Raw genomic sequence first — 16,762 nt, forward strand, 5'->3', positions numbered from 1 at the left:
GAAATCCCTGGTAGTTGGTGTAATAAATGTCTCTTTATTTTAGAAAGACCGATGAGTGGGCAGAAAACTTTCTTCCTTTGAACATGCTGGCGGCAAGCTTTGAAGTTAAGGTCCCAGGGGCATGGCGAGGGTAACCCACATATAGCCTGTTTTAGGCCAAGCGTCCAGAAGGAAACACAGCACTGTGACTGCAGGCCTCGTAAACCTCCAGACCATAATGTGAAAAAATTGTCAGACAAATCCTTGTGCACCGTCCATCTTTCTCTAAGGTTGCCCCCGCTCCCAGAAGAGTACTTCTGGCCATCTTTCCCAGCCACCTGGTGGACGCAGAGCCCAGGAAGAAGGTGAAGCTTCACCTTGCAGTTATACTGTGTCTGAGCAGGACCCTGGTTGTACTGTCCCAAAGAGATGTGGTCAGGAATTGCTGGTGGTAGGAACACTGGCCTCGTTAAAGAAGGGGTCTGGCCATACTCACTGGTTGGAGAAAGAGCTCAGAAGAAATCACTTCTTTTTTTCATCAAGGCCAGTTATTCAACTGGGCAGCTATTAGTAACTGCCCAGAATACCAGAATTTGGGGACTCAAAAAGGAAGAGTAATACTGTATATTAGCAGTGGCTGCCGCACAGTGCAGGAAGAAGTGGGAGGAGGCAAGAGGTGACCACCCAAGCACCAAGTATTTGCTATTCCTGGTGATGGCCTATGCCATTCTCATAAAGAGTTTGATGAGGCTGGGTGTGTTAGGTCACGCCTATAATCTCAGCGCTTTGGGAGGCCAAGGTGGGTGGATCCCTTGAGGTCAGGAGTTCAAGACCAGCCTGGCCAGCAGGCAAAACCCTGTCTCTACTAAAAATACAAAAATTAGCCGGGCATGTTGGCCCATGCCAGTAGTCGCAGCTACTTGGGAGGCTGAGGGAGAATTGCTTGAACCCAGGAGGTGGAGGTTGCAGTGAGCTGAGATCACACCACTGCACTCCAGCCTGGGTGACATAGCCAATACCCTGTCTCAAAGAAGAAAAGAAAAAGGAAAAAAGAAGAGTTTGATAAACAGTATAGAGTGAGGGGACAGGGAGGGAGAGGGTGATACACTGTTCTCCCAGGAGGAACAAGGCCAATTTGATGCCTACCACATTTGAAGGACATTTCAGAAATCCATATGGAGAATTGGACTTTGAGTTTGGGAGTCTTAGACTCTTCACATTGGACATGGGACCTTAGGGAACATTTCACTCTCAACTTCCCTTCCTCTGAAATTCCTCCCAAGAACTCCCTCCCAAGCTGGAAGCAAGTAACAGCCTCTTTCTGGCTTCCCTCCTACAGGCATCATGGTGAAGGAATTCAAGGACCAGCCCTCTCTTCTGAATGGCAGTTACACCTTCATCCACCTCCCGTATTATTTCCATGGCTGTGGACACACTGTTCACAACAACTCTCTCTACTACCACAAAGGGGGTTCCAGCACCATAGTGAGGTGAGTCACTCTGGACCACGGCACCTTTTCAGGCCTCTCAGGCAGCACCTGTGCTGTGGTGCTTTTGTGAGCATGATCTTTGTGACCCTAGGGCTGACACACAGAGGTCAATCAGGGCTTATTGATGAATGAATCACAGGATACATTAGTGAGCCCCATGGCCCAGCCCCTGCCTGGGGTCTGCATTTGTTGCTGGTCTGGACACCCCAAGGAAGGTCAGAGCCAGGGAGAAGTAGGCCTGGAGTGGGTGATGGTCACAGCTTCCTCGTCTTCTGAGAGAGAAGCAGCAGAAACTCAGAGCTCTCTCGGCTGGAATGTGCTGCTGCTCCCTGATAAAGTTTTGTTTTGGAAAACTTTGGATGTGAGGAATTTCATGTCACAGCTGAGATCACTGAAGACTGGGGACTGAACCCCAAGTCAGGCGTCTCTGCCTTCAGATCCATGCGTCATCCCTATGGAGTCCTCCCAGGCCGCCCTCTGCTCTCCCACGGGGAAGGGAGGAGGGTCACCTGGGTAGTCACTGCCAGGGCAGCCGCTGAGCCTTCCCCATGAGAACTGCTGAAGTTCTGTCTTTATGGTTCAAAAAGAGGAAATCAAGAAGAGGAAATCAAGCTCTGGCCTTTTCAGGCAGAAGCAGGTCATCTTGGGCAAATCAAGAGAGCAATGAACCGAAAGCCAGGACACCTGGTTTCTGGCTCCAGCTCTTCTGCCTCCTCTATGGCCTTGGACAAGAGACAGCACTTCCTGTGTCTCCATGTCCTCAACTAAAAAGACGGACTAGAGACTCTGAGTCCTTCTAGCTCTTTCCCTGTCTGAAACAGTAAACCCAGTATTATGAATGCCACAGTCCTACTCATTCCAAACAAGATGAGGGAAGATGGTCCTTTCTCTTTCCCTCATCCTTCTCCTACCCTTAGTGGGGTCCAGCTTTAACAACCTTTGGCATTTGAATGCTCAGGTTAGAATAGGGCGAGTTTCCCAATGTAATGTGCAATTTGATCAGGCACATCACTAAACACAACACTTACCCCAGACCCGCTAACTCAGTTTAATAGAGAAGCCTAGTAAACCACCTCCATCCACAGACACATCGGACATTGGCGTCAGCCGTGGCAGGAAGCATTCCCTCCTTTGCCTCTCACTTCCCTCTACGTGACACCCCCATCATCTCTACACCTCCCTGGCTGACGCTTTTGGGCAGTCTTGTGCTAGCAGAAAAAGACAAGTGACCTACCACCTGCTCAGCAGTCCTTGCTCTCAAGACACACTCTTTCCTCCTATGCTTCTCGTTGAATCTTGTGGTTCCCTGCTGCCATGTTATATAGGGCTATCGCCACACAGGTAGGGTCGGGGGAGTTCTGTGGCGGATAAGCCCCACAGTGAGACTTGGCCTCTTTAAGGAGCTGTGTCTTCTAAGAAGGCTAAGTTTGGACGCAGTGGTTAGGAGGCCTGTACTGCTGTATGCCAGCCATGAGCCTGGACCTGATGGAGAGGCAGAGCTGAATTCGACCCTGCTATTGCTGGGAGAGATGGGCCTCACCAAGGAATGCAGCTGTGAGGTACCAGGACCAGACAGGGACAAATGGCAGCACTGAACCCCAGGTATTCAGAGGAAGGAGAATTCCTGTGAACTAAGATGGGCAGGGACCTTCCCAAGCCTCACTCCTCTCTAGTTTCTTCATGGATTCTTAATAGACTTCAAGTCTGTTAGGATCAAATGCATATCCACAGACTCACACATTTCATGTTTCTTCTGCTGCTCAATGGCACCCTCTGGTGTTTTCTTTTAGCCTAATGTTCCTGAACTTTCATTCCTGGAGTTAGGTACCTTTGGAATTATAATTCAAAAGGTACAGCCTAGAGTTGGAATCTGTCCAATCAGACAGCCCCCAGGAGCTAAGGGGCATGAGATTTCATGCCATAGCTTAAGGTGTCCAGCCACTTACTTGACAAGAAAATGGTGGTCACAGTCATGACTTTGCAATAGCCCTTCTCAGCTGGTGACTTTCTTCTTAGCAGGCTGTGAAACCTTTTTTTTTTTTTTTTTTTTTTAATTTCAGCAAGGAGTAAAGGAATAACTCCCACACTTAGAACCCTAAGTTCAACCTCCGGCTCTGCCTCTTACTTGTATTCATAGGCCAGTCACTTCTCATTTTTTGCTTATAAAATGAGAAGATTGGACTACATCCTCTTTTACAGCCCCCGCGCAGCTCTAAGAATCTTTGAGGGGGCATTTCAGGAGGTCAGCAATCATCTGAGCATTAGTGAAGTAAAGTAATTTTCTGGGGATCACATGGCTAGTAAGTGGTCACTCAGATGCGAATTCATTCTGACTGCGAGGAGCATTCTCTTGAACACCACACCACAGTCTCCCTGTTGCCTCTGCTAGCACAGCCCATCATCATCTCTTAACGCCCTCGCTGCTCACAGCATTGTCCAAGGACCAGCAGAACAGGCATTACCCGGGAGCTTGTAAAAAATGCAAAACCCCAGCCCTTACCCTAGACCCACTAACTCAGTTTAATAGAGGAGCCTGATAAACCACCTCCGTCCACAGAAACAGTGACTCACGTCTCCCTTTTGTTTGTTTGTTTGCATATTTCAGATTTGAATTTGGCAAGAAAACATCCCAAACTCTGAAGCTTGAAAATGCTTTGTATTTTGATCGAAAATACCTTTTTGCAAATTCCAAGACTTACTTCAATCTAGCTGTAGATGAAAAGGGCCTTTGGATTATCTATGCATCAAGTGTGGATGGCTCAAGCATTCTTGTAGCACAGCTGGATGAGAGGACATTCTCAGTGGTGCAGCACATCAATACCACGTACCCCAAATCCAAGGCCGGCAATGCCTTCATTGCCCGAGGAATCCTCTATGTCACAGACACCAAAGATATGAGAGTCACATTTGCATTTGATTTGTTAGGAGGGAAACAGATCAATGCAAACTTTGATTTGAGAACTTCCCAGTCTGTTCTTGCCATGTTAGCATACAACATGAGAGATAAGCATTTATATTCGTGGGAAGATGGCCATTTAATGCTTTATCCTGTGCAGTTTTTGTCAACCACCTTAAATCATTGATGTACTGCATTCTGCTCCCTTCAGCAAATTTCAGGTGTTTTATGGGACCAGTTGTCTCCCAGTAGGAAACTTGTCTTTTTAAGGGAAGCCAGATATTTAGAACATAAACTTGTGACGTACGTGTTTATATGGTCACAAGTGAGCCCCTCTTAGTGAAATTGCAACACGTTGGAAGTTGAAATGGCTGAGATTTGGTGATGTCTCCACAATTGGCTTGGCAAGTTACCTCCTTCTCCTTGGGCCTTAGTTTCCCCGTTAGTAATCTGAATCAGCTGGCTAAGATGATTGGTAAGATTTCTTTACCTGTAGGAAATTTGGTGATTCTTGGCTGCTGCTATCCTCACAACTTTTATGTATCTGCTTCTGTTGTTTAGTTTTTTAGCCACATGCTGACCAAATTTTAACTTTGAATTGATAAGTCCAGTGGCTTGAGTAGTGAACCCCTCAGTGCTGACTTATATCTGGTTCTTTGAAAAAATGCATTGACTCTTTAAGACATCTAAAGTATCACGCTATCCATAATTTATTGCTTTTCTTTGCATCTGCACCTGCCACCACAGAATAATCATTACCCTCAGCTGCTGATTGGGCAGCTCTGAGATTAGCAAAAGCCAGGGACAGCTACATGCTCAGGTGTTTTTTTTTTTTTTAATAAGATATTTTTTGTTGTTGTTGTTTTCTTTTTTTAAATAGAGTCTTGCTATGTTTCACAGGCTGGTCTCGAACTCCTGGGGCTCAAGTGATCCTCCTGCCTTGGCCTGCCACTGCTGGGATTACAGGCATAAGCCACTGTGCCTGGCCCAGGTTTCTTAATAAAACAGAATCACAACCTTGCAGGTTTCCCCCAGTTTCCGATCATGTTGATTTGTAGCTGTGCACCATGAACACCGAGTCGTCAGGTCACTCTGACTTCTTATACTTCTGTGGGTCCCCTATCAAAGTACTAAATGCTATGTAAGTAGACACTAATCGGGCTGGAACCACGGGAAGCACTTTGCAGTGTTCAGAAGAGAGGCGCCATTTGCGGTTATTGTGTAGAACTGGGCCAGAGTCAGTCCATTGCCTGTTTTTGTAAATACAGTTTTACTGAGCACAGCCACACTCATTTGTTTATGCAGTACGGCCTGTGACTGCTTTTGCTCTGCAACAGCAGAGTCGAGTCATCGCAACAAAGAGTGTGTGGCCCCACAGTGCCTCAGATATTGGCTAGCTAGCCCTCCATGGAAAAAGGCTGCTGACTCCCGATAAAGACAAAGCGAGCCTGATTCTTGAAAAAAATCAGAACCAGACCCTGTTTTGTTTTGTTCTAGACTAAGAAGCCACAGAGGATGTGACGTGCCTTTGGGTAGAGGGGAAGGGTGATAAGATGAAGTGTCCTCCACAAAGGCCAGTTAGTGGCTGCTCTTTCCCTAACATAGCTTTAGAGGATGTGATCTAGTCTCTTTGGATGCCAGGAGAGAATCCAGTTGAACTTGTTCCTGAATGCTCTTAAATATGCATATTTTCTGCCAACTCACTTCTTTAAACATCTTTCAGCCCAGTGCTATATCCTGGAAGGGCCACTGAGAATAGGGAAGAAGCTGGAAAAGTTCCTGGGGCTCTACAGCCAGGAAGGGGAACCAGGGCAAATCTCATGTAAAGATTTTTCAGCAACTTGCCCCAATTTGTGGGTGTTCCGAAACTTTTTCTCTGGGACCAAATTCATTCTCAGTGGCCCTAGTTCAATGCATTATTTACAGCAGTATTTTAAAACTTGGGATAAGCTAGGCCTGGTGGCACATAACTGTAATCCCAGCTACTCTGGAGGTAGAAGTGGGAGGATCGCTTGGGGCCAGGAGCTCAAGACAAGCCTAGAGAGACCCCGTCTCTAAAAAGTAAAATATAAGTAAATAAAACTTAGGAGATGTACAGATTTAAATAATCAGATCTCCCTGCTCCCCTGAAAGTCCCAGCTGTTAGTGACTTGTTTGTTGTGTTCACAATATGATGAGTATTTGAAACTTCTCCCCCTACCTTTTCATTAGAATGGTTGTGCCACATCACCCTAGCTTTTAAAAAACACTCTTTTGAGATTCACGTTCTCTACATTGATCTGTCTAATGAATGCTGGTGTTCTTTTAAAGTATTTAAATATATATGTTGCTGTTGCTGAACACAGGAGACCAGGATAGGAATCTACTTTCATAGTAATGGTAATGTATACGATACTCATTGTTTATCTGTAGCAATCAAAAGAGGTTATTCCTTTTAGAAAAATGCTTTAGAAACCTTAGTCTTGATATCTGAGCTATCTTGGCTCCTTTACTTGTGAGTAAGGAATCATATGCTCACTGTTGGAGAAGCTCATACTGGGACTTTTTTTCTCTTTTCTTGCTATGGCAGAGTAATGCAAATGTAAGGACATCTGAGTCTGATCAGTGTTTAGTGGCAGTGGGTCATCTTATCTGATTGTCTTTAAAAGTGAAAAGAGGCTGGGCGCGGTGGCTCACGCCTGTAATCCCAGCACTTTGGGAGGCTGAGGCGGGTGGATCACGAGGTCAAGAGATCGAGACCATCCTGGTCAACACGGTGAAACCCCGTCTCTACTAAAAATACAAAAAATTAGCTGGGCATGGTGGCACGTACCTGTAATCCCAGCTACTCGGAAGGCTGAGGCAGGAGAATCGCCTGAACCCAGGAGGCGGAGGTTGCGGTGAGCCGAGATTGCGCCATTGCACTCCAGCCTGGGTAACAAGAGCGAAACTCCGTCTCAAAAAAAAAGTGAAAAGAGGGGAGAAATGCCAGATATAGGTGAAGGGGAGGAAGGCAGCAAATCACACTGCCACGTGTGCACCTATGCAACAACCTTGCATGATTTTCACATGTACCCCAAAACCTAAAATGCAATAAAAAAAAAGTGAAAAGAATTGAGATTTTATTCTTATAAACATTATTTGATTTTTAAAAAAATTTTGGGCTCGCTGCTAAAATAGAATGTACAATCTAATGTTTTTAAGTCAAGATACTGTTTTAGGAGTTTAACCTCTCACTTATAATCAAAGTTGTTCAAAAGCACGTTCCAAATATCTGCACTTCTGATGTCAGAATCAAACCAGATATTCTCTAACTCTTCTTTAATCCAAAGTAGATAGCTTCCCACTGGAAAGTAAATAAAGCCATCCCTCCCAACCTCAAAGCTAGGCCAGACTCTACATCAAAGCATTTTCTTTCAACTGATAAGGTGGCCTTTTGAAGCCAAGCAGGTGGTTCTGGTTTCAAGATATCATTAGGCACAGGTGCTATGGCAGAAAATGTTCTGGGGTGGAAGTTTTAAGATGAGGAATCCTGATCTTAAGCATCTTAACTGTCACAAGGTGAAAAGTCAAATGAAACAGTACAATTCTTGATGAGTCAGGTGTCATCTCCCAGTCACACAGACTACATTTTGGCTACGATCATCTGATGTCAAGTGAAGGAGACGTGAGTGATAGGGCTTTTCATTTACATCCAGATGCCGTGGGCTTGTGTTTCACTGTATTAAGAGCCATAATTTCCAACCTGTACAGATTCTGAACAACAAATGATAATGATGAATGTCTTTTTGGTTGTAATTTAACAAGCCAAATAAAACAATCATTGCTGAGCACAATCACATGTTGAAACAAGTGTGTTGTTGTTTTCACCTCTTGTTAATTTATATGTAATATTTAAAAGAAAAAACAATCTAAAACAATATTGTGGTAGAATTATACTGGTGGCTCCTTGGTGGAAGCTCTCAGTTTACTAGCTCATTCTGAATACAGTACTGAAAAATTGTTGATATGGACTGTCTTTTCTCTATAAGAATACATGAACAATGGAAATCTAGTACTAGAACTGGGTAATACACAGACATAAATGCAATAAAGATTTGCCAATTCATCAGCTTGGGAAAGGCAACTGAGGACATAATACTTGAGGCTAAAGATGAAAAGAACAAAAATTTAAAACTGGATTTGAGTGAATTTGAGCAAGTGTCTTAATCCCTTGGAGCCTGTGTTTCATCCATAACACATGGATAATAGTATTTATTTCCCTTTACTTTTCTATGTGAAATGCTCTGATAATTATACAATTCTTGACAAATCCTAATTGTTACTTTTATTGTTCCTCCGCAGGGAACCAGAGTGACCCTGTTGTTCTTATGGCCTTATCTAGGGCTTCAGAAATAGGGACACCATGTGAATAGTTCCCATGGGCTGAGAGCAAGGACCTGGTAGATCAGGTAACACTGTCACAATGCCAAAAAAATGGTCCCTTAGTTATACAATGAATTTACATAAAACTGTCCCCAAATAATGAAAAAACAGTTCAAGGACGTGTTACCTTGACCTATAGAGCTTCTTTATAACCTTCCCTAGAGGTGCCTGTTACTGGACTTTTGTAACTGAAATATTACAAAGCAAAAAGAAAAGTCCAAGGAGAAAATAATAGTCTTGCCCCTTTAAGGGTGTGATTTTAAGATTGTGCCTGTGATTTTAAGATATCTAATCTTATATCTATTCACTGTAAAGATTTTAAATAAGGTTCAGATTGGTCTTTCAGTCCCACTACAGTTTCCTCCAGACACTCTGCTGCAATCAAACTCAACAACTGAGTTAAGTTTTAATACAGAAGTGGTTTAAACTACTTCTAAAATCAGACTCTTGTGTCTAGCAATGTGGCACTGTCAGTCTCCCAAGCTGCTTGCCCAGAGGCCACATCCACAACTGCAGGATAAAAGGTCAACACTGGTTGGGACCCTCCAGAACACTTGATCCCCCTCTCATTTTATAGTCTAGGAAAGTGAGACCAGAGAAGATGCATGATTAACTCACCACACATGCAGCCTGAGTGCCAGAGTCAAGAGGAAACACGGTTTCTGACTTTATGTTTTCCACCTCATCCTACCGCTTCCAAAGACAGGATTTGGTTCTTATAACTGGAAAGCAGAAATAATTAACTTTGAACACTTTTTATGGCACTCCTTTTTAAAAAGCTGTATCTAAAGAAATATGCTGAACCCAGCCTCGTCTTGCAGAGAAGTTCCATCACTTGGGAATGCCCAGCCTCACCTTCTGGAGCAGATAGACACGCCCAAGTCCAGCACTACTTGTTACTTGTAGATGCTTTAAAAACATCAAAGTAGCTGCCACTTGGTGCTCATGATCTCTATGCCGTGATGTCTTCTGGGCAAACTGCACATGTGATTTCACTCAATCATGCCCAAGTGGAGAAGTCCTTAGATATCACCCCTTCTCTCTGCATGATGTTTAAATCCTCTCTACAAATGCAGTGGACTCTGATGCACTCACAACTTGGATTCCACTTCAGAAAAGACATTTTGCTTTTGGTGCTGGAAGTGCTGCCTCTACGGAAATGGCCAGAGCTGCAAGGAGCCGCTTTGCCCATGAACACACCCCATCATCCAACGACTGATCAGTGTGAGAGTGTAAAGGTCTGGACATCTCAGCCCACCTTGTTATTACGCTAAAAGGCAATTCTAGTGCCAGAGTACCCCATGATTCAGCCAAGTCTGTCACTGAGCCTGTATTGCAGATTGACTTTCTCTGTCCTTCCTGCTTCTGGCACCTCCCTTCCACAGATGTTGATCCTAAGGGATCTTCTTAATGACATCCTGCTGGCTAAACTCCATCTCAGAGTTTGCTTCCCAGGGAACCCAACCTGTTGTAGAATTGCCACATAAAATACAGGATGTTCAGCTACATTTTAATTTCAAATTGACAGAAAAATTGTAGTAAAAATATGTCCCAGATATTGCATGAAAAATACTAAAAAGTATTTGTTTATTTAAAATTCAGATTTAACTGGGAGTCTTGTATTAATATTTGCTAAATCTGACAATCCTAACCAAGTATGGTCCCAGAAAGAAGCCACTGATATGGGGCTTCCAGGCTGGATCGCTCACCACCCTTCCTTCAGCGAGGACCCCAGGTTGATAATAGATGAAGCACAGTTAGCAAGGAATTGGCCTAATTGCTAAAACTTTCATTGGTGATCAACTGGCATAGTATAGTGATAGAAAGGAAGGTATTAGCTGATGTGATGTATCAGATGTTTGAGATTATGGGAGAAATAGGGACTGAAAGGATAATAAAATCAGGTGGCTACTGCTAAGCTTGATTGACCCACTAGAAACAGATAAAAAGCCGAGCGTGACTAATCACCAAAAGACAGCTGAGTGAGAAAGCCACGGGTCTCCTAACCAGCTCCTTACACTTCCAGCTTACAAAGAGGTTCTCGTCTCCTGCAGAAGGCGAGAAAAAGCTCAGGATCAGACCCTGGACATAAAGATCAGAATTGCCAACCTCCAGAGAAGGTTAAACTCCCGACAAAAGAAGACCTGCTATGCTCAGGTTAGAACATGGACAGGGACAGACTGGGGCTCTGACATATGGGATAAAATGTCTGTGTTGGCCACTTCCAAGTTGCAGTTTTTGTAGACTTTGTGGGCGTTTGGAAATGAAGGGAAAATTCAGAGCTGAGTTAAATCAAGTTTGTTGGCAAAACTCTTTCTGTAGAAGACCTGATAGCAAATATTTTAAGCTTTGTGGGGCACACGGTCACTGTTGCAGCTACTCAACTCTGCTGTTGTAGTTGAAAACTACAATATGCAAATACATGAGCATGGCTCTATTCCAATAAAACTTTATGGACACTGAAATTAGAATTTTATATAATTTTTACATTTCACAAAATGTTTTTCTTTTGACTCTTTCCTTTGTTCTCAAACTTTCGACATGCATCTGACTTTTAAAAACGATATACACATGTAAAAGCCATTTTTAGTTTACAGACCATACAAAAAGAAGTAGTGGGCCAGATCTAACCCGAAGGTCATAGTTTGCCAACACCTGGGATATTCATGCTACCTAAATGGTACTTTCGGTTAAGAACGTTTTTTGGCCGTTGCTAGAAGATGGGAGCCACTGTGCCAACTTAAAGAGATGCACACATAGGCTACAATCGTTTTCATTTAATTTTCTCCAAAGAACCAAGAAAAGAAATACTATGGTGGTGGCAACATGAGTGCCCTCATCCTGGTTCACATTATTGAGTGCTTATTGTGTGCCAGGCAGTATACTAAATGCTTTACATGTGTTAACTCATGCAATTCTCATGGGAAGCCTATAAGGCATAGTCTTTCTAAAATCAGTTTTCCAGATTGAAAAACTAAGAAGCTCACCCACTGTCTCTCAGCTTGTAAGTGGTGTAGTCAGGATTCAAATTCAGGCAGTCTGACACCAGAGCTCACGCTTTTAGCACTATTTCTTGCCTCTCAGAGAATACCTAGGATTCCCCCCATGTTTTTTGGCTCCCTCTGACTTTTCTACTGTGATGATAAGGGCTAAAGACATCCACATAGGAGGAGACCCAGCAAGTCCTTTTCTGTCTTCGTCTTTTGGTCTCTCTTGTCCTTAGGAGTCTGGCAGGGCAACGTGAGGTTGGCAAGCTGATCTCCTTGGTGAAAGATGGAGCTGTGTTTCTTTCTGTTTTCACTCTTGCCATCTCTGTCTCTTCATCCCCCAATTTGTGCTCTAGAATATACTTTGGGAAATACTACAATAGGCACTCCAGCTTTCTTTTGGTTCCTGTTAGCATAGTTTATCTTTTTCCTTCTTACTGTTAATCTATGGGTGTCATGGTAAAGTGGTTTTGTTTTGTTTTTTTTGTAGGAAGCATATAGTTAAGCTTCATGGGATTTTTTTCTCTCTGTCGCTCTTTTTTTTTTTTTTCCTTTTCTAACAACTTCTGCCTTTTAATTGAGATATTTAGACCAGGGATTAGTAAACTACAGCCTCCTGGGCTACATGTTTTTGTAACTAATGTCCTATTAAAATACAGCCACATCTTTATATGTTGTCTATGCTTTTATACTTAAATTATAAAGTTACATAGTTGCAACAGAGACTTTATGGCCTAGGAGCTTAAAATATTTACTGTTGGCCCCTTTAAGAAAAGGTTTGAAGACTCTCCGTTTGAACAACTTACATTTTTTTCTCCCAACTTCCCAGTTGAGACCATTTCCGTTTCATGCGATGGACATGCATTTGTTGGTGTGGTTGGTTTATATTTGCCGCCTTGCTATTGCTTTACTTTATCTGTTCTTTGTTCCCCTTTTTCTTTTTCTGCTATCTTTTGAATTGACTGAATGTGTTCTAAAATTTCACTGTATTTCCCTTCTGGGCTTATTAGTTTGTATAATTGTGTGAGTTCTGTCTTATTTTACTTTAGGGTTTATAATGCATATGTTTTTTCAGAACCTTTTTAAAAATTAATTTTTCAGATGGAGGCAGAGCAAGATGGTGAAAGAAGCCTCCAGCAATCATCCTCCCCACAGGAGCACCAAATCTAACAGCTACCTACACAAAAAAGCACCTTCATAAGAAGCCAAAGAATCAGGTGAGCAATCATAGTACCTGGTTTAACTTATTACTGAAAGAGGCACTGGAAAGAGTCAGAAAGACAGTCTTGCATAGCCAACACCACCCCTTCCCCAACCCCTGGCAGAGAATCTGTGTCCTTGGGGAAGGGAGAGCACAGTAATTGTGGGACTTTGCGTTTGAACTCAGTGTTGCCCTGTCACAGTGGAAAGCAACACCAGGTAGAAATCAGCTGACACCCACAGAGAGAACATTCAGATGAGCCCTAGCCAGAGGGGAGTCATCCCTTCCAGTGGCCAGAAATCAAGTTCCTGCAAGCCTCACCGCTGCAGACTAAGGTGACTTGGCTTCCAAATAACCTTGAGAGGCAGTCTAGGCCACGAGGATTACAGCTCCTAGGTGAGTTCTAGTGCTGTGCCGCACTTGGAGCCAGTGGACTTGGTCGGGCACGATCTAGTGAGACAGCCGGGATAGCCGAAGGGGTGCCTGCACCACCTCTCCCCTCAGGCTCAGGCCACACAGCTTGAAGCTCAGAAAGAGACTTTCCTTCCACTCAAGATGAGGAGAGGGACAAGTAAAGAAAACTTTATCTTGCAACTCAGAAACCAGTTCAGCCACAGCAGAATAGGGCACTGGGCAGTGTCCTGAGCCACTCATTCTGGAGCCTAGTTCCCAGTCAACATTTCTGGGCATATTCTGGGCTAGAAGGGAACCCACTATTTTAAAGGGAAGGACCCAGTCTTGGGAGGCTTCATCACTTGCTGAGTAAGGGGCCCTTGGTCCCTGAATAATCAGCAGTGGTTTCCAGGTAGTACATGTCGTAGGCCTTGGGTGAACCTCTGAGATTTGCTGGCTTCAGGTGAGACCCAGCACATTCACAGCTGTTGTAGCTATGGGGAAAGACTCCTTATGCTTGAAAAAAAAAAAATCAGAGGGAAGGGTAAAGAGGACTTTGTCTTGCAGCTTAGGTAACAGGTTGGCCACAGTGGGGTAGAGCACCAAGTGGGGGCTTGGGGTTCCTGATTCCAGGACTTTACTCACAGATGGCATTTCTGGACCTGCCTCAGGCCAGAGGGGAGCCCACTGCCCCGAAGGGTAAATCCCAGGCCTGAAAGCATTTACCACAAGCTGACTGAAGAGCGCTTGGGCCTTGAGTGAACACCGACAGTAGCCTGGCAGTACTCCCCATTGGTCTGTGGCAGTGGTGGCCATGGGAAGAGACTCTTGTGGAAAAGGGAGAGAAGAGCAAAAACGTTTGTCTTGTGGCTTGAGTGCCAGCTCAGCCACAGTAGAATAGAGCACCCGTCGATTCCTGAGGTATCTGACTCCAGGCCCTGGCTGCCAGACAGCACCTCTGGACCTGCCCAGGGATGGAGGGAACTTGCTGCCCTAAAGGGAAGAACACACCTGCTGATTGTAGAACCCTAGGCGTTGAGCAAGCATAAGTGGTAGCCACATAGTCGTTAGTGGGCCTTGGATGAAATTCAGTGCTGTGCTGCCTTCAGGTCTCACCCAGTCCCAGGGGTGGTGGTGGCCACAGGGGTGCTTGTGTCACCCCCTTCCCCAGCTCTAGGCAGCTCAGCATAGAGAGAGGGACTCCATCTTTTTGGGAGAAAGTAAAGGAAGAGAACAAGAGTCTCTGCCTGCTAATACAGAGAATTCTTCTGGCTCTCATCTGAGCCCACCAAGGTAGTACCTCTGACCCTGCACAAGCCACAGTATTATTGGGCATGGAGTGCCTCCTAATGCAGATACAGCTGCAGTTACCAAATACAGAAATCACAACACCCAAGTCCCTTTGAATACCTGGAAAGCCTCCCCAAGAAGGACAGGTAAAAACAAGCAATGACCACAACGAATACCTGTGTTAGTCTGTTCTCACACTGCTAATAAAGACATAGCCAAGACTGGATAATTTGTAAAGGAGAGAGGTTTAATGAACTCACAGTTCTGCATGGCTGGGGAGGCCTCACAATCACAGCAGAAGACAAAGGAGATGCAAAGGCATATCTTTCATGGCGGCCGGCAAAGGAGTGAGTGCAAGGGAACACCCACTTTAAAACCACCAGATCTCATGAAACTTATTCACTGTCACTAGAACAGCATGGGAAAGATCCACCCCTATGATTCAATTACCTCCCACTTGGTTCCTCCCATGACGTGGGAATTATGGGAGCTTTAATTCAAGGTGAGATTTGGGTGAGGATGTAGCCAAACCGTATCATTTCACCCCCGGCCCCTCCCAAATCTCATGTTCTTATATTTCAAAACCAATCATGCCTTCCCAACAGTCACCCAAAGTCTTAACTCATTTCAGCATTAACTCAAAAGTCCAAAGTTGCATCTGAGACAAGGCAAGTCCCTTTTGCCTACGAGCCTATAAAATTAAAAGCAAGTTAGTTAGTTCCTAGATACAATGGTGGTACAGGGGTTGGGTAAATATACAATATTCCAAAGGGGAGAAATTGACCAAAGTGAAGTACCTATAGGCTCCATGCAATATCCAGAAGGGCAGTTAAAGCTCCAAAATTATCTCCTTTGAGTCCATCGCTCACTTCTAGGTCACACTGATGTAAGAGGTGGGCTCCCACAGTTTAAGGCAGCTTAGACTATGTGACTTTCAGGAGCCCCCAAAATTTGAGACAGGTCTCAGTTATTTTAGAAATTTTATTGTGCCAAAGTTGAGGACAGGTGTCCATGACACAGCTTCAGGAGCTCCTGACAGTATGTGCCCAAGGTGGTCAGAGCACAGCTTGGTTTTATATATTTTAGGGAGACATGAGACTGCAATCAACATAAGTAAAAAGAGCATTGATTCGGTCCAGAAAGGCAGAACAACTCAAAGCAAAAGCAGGATAACTTAAAGCAAGGAGGGGGGTTTCCATGTAACAGATAAGAGACAAATGGTTGCATTATTTTGAGTTTCTGAATCAGATACGCATTTATCTCAGCGAGCAGAGGTGTGACTTTGAATAGAATGGAAGGCGTGTTTGTCCTAAGCCATTCCAGCTTGACTTTTCCCTTTAGTTTAGTAATTTCCAGGGGCCCAATATAGTTTCCATTCACATTTTCTCCCCTTTTTAAAATCTTTTAGAGAAGGCATTTTAGAATAAAATGAGTGTCTGGTCTCAGGTTTCTTCTAATCTCTCATGGCTAGGATGGTGTATTCCTAGACAGGTAAGTCCCGAGTCATTAGGAAAGCTCGTTTTTAGGAGGTTGTGTAGTCTCATGTCCTATGAAGAGAAAATAGTGGGAAGAAAGGAGAAAAACTAAAAGAACAATCCTGGAAAATCAATCTAGGCCACATTGCTCTGATGTCCATACATCAGTAGGCAGGTATCAAAGTGGCTTATGTATGTAAACAGGTTGCCATTGTTTTCTTAAGTTTATGTTGTCCGGCTTCAGTTCACAGGGTTTTAAGAAGGCACAGCTTAGTTTTCAATGACTCCAAATTAGGAACAATGTGGAAAAAAGAAAAAACAATTGAAAACATTCTTTTAAAGACTTGTAGCCAACAAAAAATAAAATTTGGTTCAAACTGTAGAAAATAATAAAAATTGAAAATGATTAGGCAAGACTAGACTCTAACAACAGGCGTGTACTATAGTTTTTGAAACATAATTTTTCTTCAGTTTCCCAGTTTTACTGAAGATGAATCAGGGTAGGATTTATTTGCTTTATTATACTTGACCTGATTATTTGTATACAGTACAGCAAGAATAATTATTTTTTACATAGGCTTTTCAATTGACTTTCATGGAACTTTGTTCCATGGCAGGAATCTCAGATACGAATTTTGTTTAAGGCC

General features: G+C 43.8%; 1 protein-coding gene across 1 annotated transcript in view; it reads left to right on the forward strand.

Annotated features, from left to right (window-relative positions):
* The window catches only part of GLDN (gliomedin), a 61,247-nt gene extending 53,067 nt beyond the window's left edge, over nt 1–8,180 (forward strand). Inside the window, exons 9-10 of the mRNA XM_012442295.3 lie at nt 1,319–1,469; nt 4,075–8,180. Of these exons, the coding sequence (XP_012297718.1) occupies nt 1,319–1,469; nt 4,075–4,552 (629 nt within the window). The 3' untranslated portion in view covers nt 4,553–8,180. The remainder of the gene's footprint in view (nt 1–1,318; nt 1,470–4,074) is intronic.
* The last annotated feature ends 8,582 nt before the right edge of the window (nt 8,181–16,762 follow it).

Source organism: Aotus nancymaae, unplaced genomic scaffold, assembly GCF_030222135.1.
Source record: "Aotus nancymaae isolate 86718 unplaced genomic scaffold, 86718_ANA_hifiasm-v0.15.2.pri h1tg000062l, whole genome shotgun sequence".
NCBI classification, from domain to species: Eukaryota; Metazoa; Chordata; class Mammalia; order Primates; family Aotidae; genus Aotus; species Aotus nancymaae.